This window comes from Vanellus vanellus (genome assembly GCF_965231255.1).
Source record: "Vanellus vanellus genome assembly, chromosome: 1".
In the NCBI taxonomy this organism is placed as follows: domain Eukaryota; kingdom Metazoa; phylum Chordata; class Aves; order Charadriiformes; family Charadriidae; genus Vanellus; species Vanellus vanellus.
Window position 1 is genome coordinate 84,852,193 of NC_138905.1, and position 11,606 is coordinate 84,863,798.

General features: G+C 39.1%; 1 protein-coding gene across 1 annotated transcript; it reads left to right on the forward strand.

The window, feature by feature from the left end:
- Positions 1-8,504: 8,504 nt before the first annotated feature.
- On the forward strand, positions 8,505-11,066 carry AKAP3 (A-kinase anchoring protein 3; the record flags this gene model as incomplete). The annotated part of the gene is given in 8 exon segments (XM_082482286.1): positions 8,505-8,659; positions 8,663-8,690; positions 8,693-8,764; positions 8,767-8,987; positions 8,990-9,035; positions 9,038-9,249; positions 10,913-11,022; positions 11,024-11,066. Coding segments are annotated over 8 exon segments (786 nt in total). The 5' UTR covers positions 8,505-8,605.
- Between the last annotated feature and the right edge of the window lie 540 nt (positions 11,067-11,606).

Below are 11,606 nucleotides of genomic sequence, written 5' to 3' on the forward strand. Positions count from 1 at the left end.
TGTTCTTGATCCAAGTCAGCACCTCTTGCTGTGGAGACTTGACCCTTACTTGTTTTGCATGGTGACATAAATGTCCATGGAAAGCGATTTTATAATAAATTCTATACAATTCTATAACAAAAAGCTTGGACTAGAAAGAGAAGGATGAATTAAGGCTAAGGCAGTGGATTACAAATTAGGACACGTGTCTTCTGCTCCGGGCTTGCCGCTCCATGATTTTAGGAGAGACGAACGAGAGCTCTGTGATTTCCACTCTCCATTTTTAAAAGATATTTTGCTATTTCAGCACTCCTGCTGTAGGGTTAAGATGGGCTAGTTGGCCAGAGATGCTTATGTCTTATGGTGATGTAATCATAAAAAAACCCGGTAAGGTAATGGACACATCCTACTTGTTACAGCTCCAGTTACAAGTTAACTAGGTTAAATGTGCAATTTACAGGGAGCTGAATTTGATTTTAAAAACAATTTTGAACATCATGTTGCTGATTAAGTACTATCTTACTGTATTTGAATCACAGGGAAGTTTGAGCCAAACATCTAAAAGCAGCCTCAGGGCTACTGATCACCTAAAATGTGTGAGGATTTATTAAGAGTCCCACACTCAATGTTCCTGGCATCTCTCAGCTCTCCCACATCAAGGAAAGACAGGCTAGTTGCAAACGCTGACATTAAGGGCTGGCAGGTGTAAATGACATGCTGCAGTTTGCACACACCCCTGCACTCTTGGTCTCCACATGGCCTTACTGTTGTTACGGAAATACTGATGTCACTCTGCTTTCTGGCTGGAGCAAGGTGAGCAGGATACCAAAGAGCCTGTTTGGTGAGAATGACCCAAAAGCTTAGTTATAAAACCATCTGTTGAAAGCTCCCTGGGCCCAACAAATGCACCAGTGCTGCTGGGGTAGGAGAGTCCAATCAATTCTTCAGATTATTCAGTGCACGTAAGGGATAAATAAGAACATGAGTTAATTCCTGGAGACCCCATTTGTTTTCTGATTTCACTATCCTTTGAATTCCTCTGGATGTTTCAGCAGCCTAAGAAACCTCTTCAGAATAGTTCTAGACTATTTGCTTCTGAGACTTCCCCTCGCCGTCATCTCCCTTTCCCCTAATCTGTCTTTTTTCGAGAGGTGTGTGAAGAACAGCTGGCAGATATTCTCCTTCTTCTGAAAACTCCTCCTCCTTTTTCTGCTGGGTTTCTCTGCCGAGGTGTTTGGGTGGTTTAGGCCGGCAGTCAGGAGGGGTGCAGGGTGGAAGGTAGGAAATACCTCTGCTCTGTAAATGCTATGTTGCATCTACTTCATGCTGTCTTGCATCTGCTTCATTTCTTAACTCGCTGGGCAGTGTTTGATATGTAAGATGTTATGTAATTTCCCCAAGGTGTTAACTTCTCATGCTGCAATTAAAGCACCCCATGAATCAGAATGAAAGCCATTTCTGAATGCAAGAAAACAGACATATGCTGCAGAGATCTTTGCATGATAGGTTGTTTCCTGTGATGCTACTTATGAATTTGAATTAGATGAAGCTAGACTATATACTGTAGATGGCAGAAGGGGATCACAGCATTGCCAGTGGATCAAGCACAGGGTTAGCACTCAGAGGACCAAGGGTGTGTTGCCAGTTTTGCTGCTGGTCTGCTCCATCACATATAGAAGCCATGTCACAGTGTCATATCTCAGCTTCCCATCCATAAAGAGGAATAATGATGCCTGCTTTGTGAAACACTTAGAAATATAGTAATGAAAAGTACTATGTTAGAATAAAGTATTATTAATGTTAGTGGTTAACTTTTTTTTCCTATAGGTAGCATATTTTTAGGGTAATTTCCCAATCCCACAGCTTCCTCTGTTCATATAGAATTATAACTTATGATACCTGTTTTGTTTTTTTTCTAAATTGTTTCTTAGTAGTGGGTTACTGTTACTGTTTTCTTTATCCTTGTAAGAGTGGTATCCTAAGTTATCTCAGCTTCCCCACAAATTGTCTTTCTTGTAGTACACAATAATAAATAACTTTGAGAAAAACAGATGTGACCATCTCACATTAAGTCCTACATAAACGAAATATTTTAATGCTGACAATGAAAGCTTGTTTGTAGATAAACTAAAAGCTACAACTTTTTTTCTAAGTTCAGCCTCAGCTGAAATTGATGTTACAACTGCATGTGGGGCCACTGGCACAGAAGTGTCATAGGAAGATGAAGGTGAGGGCACATCTCCTGGAACTCAGAGAAAGGTGCAAAGGGAACAGGGGGTGGCCACAGCATTGTTATGCCACCAGTGTGAATTTGTGGCCACTTTGGTCCAGTGTAAATCCAAGGGAAAGCAGCGAGCACCTACATCCATTGCCCTTCCAGTAGATCTTGTAAGCTAAGAGATAGTTGATACTTGCACTGTCCTGGATCCCACTCGGCACATCTGACCCAGTGTCAGAGTCCAATACTCTCTAATGAGGTGCTTTTAGATATTCTACACTGGGGGTGGGGGGTGGGTGGGGGGTGGGGGTGGTGTTGATATTAATACCAGGTTTACTTGCCTGAAATTATTTGATGTTGCATGGGTTTTGATTTAGCAGAATGATACAGCAATATATACAAATTACAATACAAATACAAATTACACTTAGTGGACTATAGCAATTGCAGTAGACAGATGAATTACAATACAAAAGTGTTTCTCATAATGTATCTCTATAATGTGCTCACCATCATGATGGTGGGCTTCCTCAGCTGCTGGGAAGTAATATGTGATTGAAAGGCAGCTCAAGTGCAGGACAAGGGAGACTATGGTGAGAAGAGGTCTCAGACATCTACACTCCTCATTCTGGTCTGGCTAATGCAGGAAGACACTTGCACTCTTGATTAAGTCAAGAAATTAAGTCAAGAATGAGCAGTTCTAGAGTTGGTTGATTCACAGCTGATGTAGCCATTTATCTAGAACAAAGGCCACCCTCCTGTCCCCTTTGTGTCAAGGGAAGTTCAGCTTTCTGTGCAACAGCTGTGGTCAGTCAATCCATGCATTCTTCCCTGAGCTTCATGAGCACGCTGCCCTTGCCTATCTCTTCAGAGGCTTTTTCCATCGTTGAGGTTCAGTGATGGGTCACACCCAAGATCTGTGTAAAATATTGCTTCAAACAATTATCAGAATGCCTCTATTTATGTTGTCTGTAATCCATAAATCTTAATTTCAATCTTAATTTTAATCTTCCTCAGCAGTGCTAATTGCCTTATCTGGGAAGAGATTCGCTTTCTGGGTGGGTCTGGGTGAATGAATCTTCCTTTACAGTTAGGTTCAATGACAGCAAGACATCCCTGAGGTTTCCCATTCCCATTTATCCTCTTGCTGAATTGCACTGACAGAACTGTTTTTCTTGGTTCCCTTTGCTCTCCAGCAAGGAAGACTTCATGGCATCATAAATGAGTGGAATAAATTAAGCTTGGGTGGGGTTTTTTTTCTGATTTAAAGGGACACAAGCAACTTGAAAATTAGTAATTTCCAAAGTAAAATGAATGAAAAGAATTATGGGTACCATATCTGTTCTTGAGATTTCTTTATCAGGATTTTGTAATCCAAGTTGTAAGCATGTTGTCCCACCTCTAGAAATATGGAAAAATCAAATAAAGTAGGTAATTGGATGAGAAGATGATATGATTGAAAAAGCAATCAAAATGTATGTCGAAAGAACAAAATACTTAATAGAGGATTTAAATTCCCCTCATGGCTCCTGTTAGTAATATTAGGTTGGTTTTGTAACATTAAATAAATGAAAAACATATATGGAAAAGAGAACTATGCAGTTGGCAACCTTCCTCTTTCTATATTGATAACCAAGCTGTTGCAGCAAAATTAATGCAAATTCTGCAGCAGTAATACTGCAGGCTGGAATTTCTGTGGCATTTTGTGATATTTTTTCAAAATGAGATTTCGTAAGTGCAGTAGGATAAGACAGCACATGTTATGTGAATGTGGTAGCATTCTCTTTCAAATCTGAACATTTGCCAAAGTACCCTTCATGGACAGGCTCACTGAAATCAACAGAAAATCTTCAAAATTGTAAAATTAACCATCTGCATAAGATTTTGAAGGATCTGGAACATTTAAAACTTTGGAGTCCTACTCTTTGTCAACACTGTTTAATAACACTAGGGATATAATATCTGCTGACTTAATTATATTTTGTTTTATACTTTGCCATAGTTGCAGTTGTTATAGGGTAGTTTATACAGAAAATGGAAAAAACACCTCCAGAAAATTGCTTTGGAGAAAGATGGACATAGGATATTGGGGCAAAAGTATTTCATATAGCATGAGAGGCAGTTGGCATTTGAATTATGCATGCTACAAAAAGAAGAGGCTATCATAATATTTAAAAAAGTGGGTGCTCTCTCTGCAAAAATTGATTTTCCAACAACACGTATCAGAGCTACTGCTTATGCACCTGGGAAGATAGATAATGCACAAGGCTAGACTTCTGTAGTACATTGCTTCAGCAAATTCATGGCCATGGACTAAATGAGAGCCCAATTAAAGACAGCAGATTATCTACATCTAAGATGTCACTTTTTACCAAATGAGAACAAGAGAGAATTTGATAGGTTCTTGTTTTGCTGCCTTTCTCTTTTTCACATTTCTCAGTTACTATTTCATGTAACGAGATTTTCCAAATACAAATAATATTGCTGCATTTGATTTATGTTGTTTTCAAATGCATTGTGACACCCCTAGTAAAGATAAAAATTAGCAAAAGTAGAGTGCTAGTGTTGCCATTCACAAAGATATCTTAAAAATAATTTTTGTTCATTTTAGACTCTAATTATATATGGCTAGCTACAAGAGTTGTCCTTGGAAATGCTGAGGAGAACCACAATCGTTCAGCCTGTTGCAGGAACAAAAAGGTAAGTTATTTCAAAAACTTAATTTGAATACAGCTCATCTCCAGAAAAGGCAAGAGGCATTTTGTAGAGCTAAGGCATTAAATTACACCTTTCTACTCCTTTAGAAATCTGCGTGTAATATACTCGCTTGCATGAATTAAAAAAATTGCAAGCTCAGCCTATAAAATCCTCTTTTATTTTTGATACTTGTATTTTCATTCAGACAGAGATTTTTGGAAGACCTTAGTTTTTTCTGAAAAATCCCAGTTTCAGTGTGTATCTCTGCATAAATGCAAATAAAATATCAAGATACAAAATTAAATTCTGACTTTTCTTTGGTGCAAAAATGAAAAGTCCATATTTCCATAATTCACTACATACTGCAAACACTTTTTTCTTTTCATATCCATGCCTTTCTTGGATTTTTATGTTTTTTGCTCGTTGATATCTGATCATATTGACTGTCTGCAGAGCCAGAGACCTCTGTGTGGACCGTTATATTCTTGGAGATAAGACAGAACACAATTGGACAGTAAGAAATGTGTTTCTTTTAATTATTTTGTATATGCATCTGCATGTAGAAAAAGCACCCAAGAAAGCAAGAAAGAGGATTGTATCTGGTTAAATATTTTTAAGAAAGTTACACCTTTTCCTTGTTAAATTTGCTAATAAAAGGAACACTCTGTGCTACCAAATGTCAAATGTTTGAATGTGTGAAACACAACTTTGGATTTTTCTCACTGCTTAATTCTAGGACTGCAATCCCTTGAATGTAGGAATGTCACTGTTGCTTACACACAGTAGTCACTGCTGCTTTGCAGTAAGGATCTGTTGTCTAAATAAGGGAAAGCAAAATTCTTCAGTTTTTTATAGTGTAAATTGGGTAGTACATGCAGAGAGCTGAGACTCAGAATTCCTCATCTGATATATACATGTTTTCTTATCAGCCAAAGTAATCCATTGCATACTTTTTCAGACCATGTTCCTCAGTGCTTAATAACATTATCCTTGGCACAAGCCAGGAGTATTCAAGTTAAGATTTAGTGTGTAAATTTAAACAAAGTAATTTTGAGTTGAAGCTAGACCTGGGTAAGTCTAGCCTAGCTCTTTCAGACCACTCAGCAAAGGTGCTCTGGTTTCTTAGAAAAACTATAAAGGTTCACTTCCTGTATATAAGGACTTGGATGTCAATGGGGAGTATTTCTAGAAGCATGTATAGTTCCATCTGCCTTCTCTGTGTAGTGATCACATATTCAAAATTTTGGCTTAACATTCTTTGACACAGTACTAATTTTCTATGTCTTCAAACTCATGCAGCTGCATACCCTGAGTTTAACAGAATGTTTGCATTTTGTTTATCTTCCAAACAGTGATACAAAGATTGACAGGAAAAAAATGGCAGAACTCTGTGTTGTGGATTGTTTGCAATGGCTTTAGAGAGAAACTAGATACAGGATAACTGGAAAATTCCATTTCTAGGTATAAATTAAAGAAGAAAGAACAGGTGAGAGAAAAAAAGAGGTAGAAAGAAGAAGCAGCTCCATGGACAAATAATGTTTTTTCCACTGAGCCCGTATGATAATCTCTGGTATTTCATCTTGCAATATATGTGTACACCTTTCACAAACAACAGAAAAGGTAGTGGAGTTTGAAAGGAGCTAGTTTGAGGAAGGCAGGAGTCCTCTCCAAAGGAGTCACTAAAAGAGGAGACATTAGAAAATAAAATGGAACATAGCAAAGGATTGCAATTCCTTATCCTATATCCACTGGTGCATGCCAGGATAAATAAAAAATATACAACATTCAAACAGGCAGGTAGGCATATAAATCCATACTCTATGACAGAAACATAAGGTAATCGTTTGTGGAAAAGCCACAACATGGAAGGTATCTGGCTGAGAAGACACAGCCGGCCACTAGGGTGGATGCCAAACATACCGACTATTCCAGCTAGGGGAAATAGGCCTTTAAGTACAATCAGAGGGACCCGAGTATTGTTTAATGCCAGTCTGAAAAAATTGAAGCTCTCAGACAATAAGGAGTAAGCTGCCTCGTATTTCTGCTGTGGCCATGGAAATACTGCGTGGATGAGAGTGCCACTGGTAAAATGGTTTATCCTGAATTCTAGAAAGCTAAATCAAGTCCCTGGCATTCTGTTGTTACCGAACTAAGCTACAAATACATAAATAAGCTCATGTCTATCTTGATGAGCAGACCTGTAGCTATGCCTACAATTTTGAAGCCTACCACAAACTTATGCTTGCATCAGTACTAAGTGGAAAAGATATTCTCCAGATCCAAACCCTTCTTATGCCAAAGCCATTTTTAAGCATTTAGAGGGGGTGAGCCCAGGAAATTCTGCCACTAGAATTAATGCTGTCTGCTGAAATAGAAGGAGGAGTGGACATAAGATATATCCACATGCTGTGTCTGCACATTTTTCCCAGTACTCACTGCGCTGTTTATACTGACATGTACACAATTTTTCATACAGTCTTGCTGCAGATAAGCAATGCTAGGAAAAAGGACTAGTTGTCTCAAGTCCCCAGGCAGGTTCAGAAAATGCAAAATATTCTGAGATACCTGTCCATAAATTCCCTCACTGTTCTGGGCTTCTCCTGTCACTCTTTTCTTTTTAAATGCATGTCTCCTTCATTCTGTGGAAGGATATACAGTTGGAGTAGTTGGCTGACTGTACAATGAGTGTAAGAAACAAAACCACAGAGGACTAGTGATTTAGAGTCTATGGGTTTAATCTAACTTGAAATTAGAAGTGTCCTTAGTAATAAGGCTGCAATAGACCCTACCAGATAGCAGTAACCATCACTTATGGAGCAACGGTAGCCCTCAACAGAAAGAAATAAGACAAGTTTTAGCAGCATGATGGCAAAACCACCTAACTATTCACATAGTTTATGCCACTGTTGGAGCTAGTTGCTACTATTGACAGTGTACCACTAAGATCAATATACATACTGATTCTTCTCTAGTCACCAAGACCAATCAGAATTTCACCTGGTACTCACACACAACTTCTTGACATGGAAAGAGCCTTTGTGCCAAAGATGTGGATAATGAATCATTATGCATTTCCATTTTGAGTTATTCCTAAGACTGATTCAGGAATCTGATCCTCTCAAGATCTTGAGCTGGTTTCAAAAACACCCTGAAAGATGTGCATTCAGCATTAAGGATGCCATGAAAAGCATGAGTGATGGAAATTCAAGGCAACCATCTGCTGAGGGACAGAGCTTCCAACAGTGCAGCATATCACCAGGAGGAATTGGTGTCTATGGTGAATGTACTAGTGTGGATACCACCAGATTTTCACTTGAAGATGAAAACCACTCCAAGTCCAAAGGACCCAAAGGGCGCAGAGCAGGAGGCCACTACTTGAAGGCAAGTGAGAGTTAGAAGAAGTTTCCTTTTATGCTGACAAACTCTCTAACCTTGTCATTGCAATGGCACATAAAAAGATTAATGAAAAGTCAGATGGCCCTGACCCATGTTTTGCTGTTCTAGGAAAGCCTAGTCATAAATCTCTTTGACTGGGTACAAATAAAGATAAAAATAATCCATCAGCAAATGTTACTCATGTCAATATGAAAGAAACTAAATATGAAGAGTGTCCACCTTCCAAGAAGACATTTTTTACAAAGAGATAAACCAGTTTTCCAATAGAAATGAACTTCTCCAGAAGAGAAGGGTAGGACAACAGCAGGAGGAAAAATGCTGTCACAAAAACATTTCGGTCAACATGAATTTGCAAATAATTTAAGCAAATAAATACTAATTTATGCAAATAATGTGGTTTCAGTATGGTTATCTCAGTTATGAAGACCATGGAAGGTCAGGCAAATGACTCAAATATAGCTTGTAGTGTGCTGAAAACTTGTCACTGAAGCACTCTAAGACCATGGTTTCAGACTTAATAGACTCCTGTATGAAAAACTTATGTGGCATAGCAGGCAAACTCTTGACTAATTCAGATTTTTCTTCTTTAGTGAAGCCAACTGTGTTCACCTTAGACAGTCATAAGGCTGCAGAAGTTGTACAAGCAATGTTGAATCATTTTCGTACTACCTTGATAGTGCAAACACCTGGAGGAGATAACGTCTAGCACATGCCTCTGTGAAGACAGGTTCAAGAACAGATGCAAAGGCTTAGAACTGAGGTCTGCAGCAACAAGGACTGAAACATTGCCAAAAGAAAAAGAAACCTGTGCAGATGCAGTGGGTAACCACATTATTAAGCAAGGGTTTACCCTCTGTCATGAAAGCCAAAACCAATGCATCCAATGCTCAACTTCACAACCAAGAAGGGAGCTAAAACAAGGTCAGCAAAGAACATGCCCTGGAGTTCAGAAATTTGGGGTCTAGTCAAAATGTTACCAGATTCATAGCCTTGATTGGGATTCCATTATTCATCATGGATTGTCCTCTAATCTAGCAGAAGAATGCCAAGAAGAAAGCAACAGAAAGTGGCAATGCTAGCAAAGCAGTCCCACTGCCTTTGGGTTGTTACTACAGGGGTCCCGTGATCCCACCTTCCAGATGTTTTCAGAAAGATGTCAATATCCATCAAAAGAAGCTGAAGAACCAGATTCACAGAAGTTAGACACTGAAAGGCAGAAGCCCAAAAATGACATGTCCAGTGCTACTTTAACGCTAATCTGGAAGTTAATAAACAAAAATAGAAGATGTTTTTTGTTTGCAAAGTAGGTGGTCAGCCTGGAAATCCAATTGTTGATGAAACAACAACAAAATACTGGCAAAACCACTAAGAGACACATTGGCCTTTCAGACACTGAGCAATCCTGTGAAGAGGCCATATCCGGACTGACTAAAATGCTTACTGATCAACTCGACCTCAGCAGACAAGCCAGCAGCAGCGCATAATTTATCTGCAGTCTGGTGGATATAGTGCTAAAGCTATGTCTTATGATAGTTAAATACAGCAATCCTGAGTCACCTCTGGCAGAGTCAGGGAGCAGGGAGGATGAGTAGGCTCTAAGGGCATGGGAACTGCTGACTCCATGGCTGAATTCAGTAAAGGTACTGTAGCAGGACACAGGGTGGTAGGGGTGAATCAGAATCCTTCTGAAAATGCATGTAATGACTCTGAGTCCTCTTGCAGTGGATGATTGCCTCTCAGGCAGACCTGCCTGCGCTCCACTTCTTGGATGGCAATGAGTTCCTGAATAAGCAAGGCAGAAATCAGAACGCAATTGGATTTAGTTATTTGGTTGTTATTATATCCCTCAATCTTGCTGACTTATGGGGAACAAAAATCTTTTGCTCAAGAAAATATTTTCTAGACATTTCTTTTTTTAAGCCAATGCTATGAGTAGCAATCTACTGTCTTTTACAAAATAATAAACTAACAGGAAATAAATGCGTGCAGAAAAATATGTACCTTTTGCTCAGCACAAAGGTGGTGCAAAATTATCTTATATGCTGTATTTCCCACAAATTCAGTGGGTCTAATTTTAAAGGTAACAAATACATTTGTTTTCAACATTGATTACATAAATTAACAAGTTTACATTCAGAAATGTTCTAAGGGCAATGTCATTTAATAAAGTAATATTTACATTATAAATGAGTTGTTCACATTTTTACCCATGTTACTGAATTGCTATGGATTCTAAGTATCAAAATAATTCAGAATCCCAGATTACTTTTCACTCTGTATTTATTATATTCGTCTCAAATTGGACAATGAATAGCAGCCTGAGTTGTGTTCGGAGTCGTCTCCCCTTTACTAATGACAGCAGCTTTTCACCTCTTGTAATTATTCCCTCTGGCAGCCTCTTACAGAATCCATCCATGGAGAACGTAAGACTCCAACAGTAGGATGGAAGTAGAGGACTGAGATGCATCTGCTACATCATGCTTACTCACACACACATGCATGTGCACAGTCCCTTCAGTTCCCCTTTAAAATAACTGACCTTATCAGTACATCTGTTATATCACACCTGTATATTGCTTCTGGTGTATAACACACTTCTGTTGTGTTTCTGGTTTTCCACAGCTTCAGAAAGTGTCATCAGTAGCAGTGGAGAAGGGATACAAAGTAGGAGAAATTTTACAAGCAATGCTGAAATATGAGAAGGAAAGGCAGTCTGGTAAGGCTGTAGGCAATTGTACGGTTGCCAGTCTTGAACTGGCTGCTTAGTAACTCATGAGCAAGGCCATTGCCTGTCATGTCCTCACCAGTAGCATGATCCTGGGCCAGCAAAGCACAGCATGCTGATGTCAACGATGCAGTTAGAAGAACTCTATCATCTCAGACTCATTTATAAACCAGTGATTTGTAGGAGCTAATATTAGTTGTACTACTCCTGCTTGGCAAACGTATGAATTAAAAAAGCATGCAAAATAGCTGGGGAAATCTGACTGGAAAAATATTGGTCACAAAACCTACCATTTACCTACCTCCTTGAAGAAAATTTTGTGTGCTCTTTTTGGCTGCTTCCACCAGAGTTCCTATCCTTCCTGAGTATATTTTTTCAGGCAGAGTTTGGCCCAGTGCAGAGGGATCTAAGCTCTTTACCTCGAGTTTTCACTGTGTTTGGAGTGAAGCCCAGGACACACTGAGATGTTACTAGGTTTGTTTCTCCTCTGTACTCACTGAATGCAATACCGCTTGATTCTCCCTCCCTTTGTTAGACAACTGCTCATGAATGGAATGAGAAAGTGGGAGCATCCAAGGAAAAAGCAAACTC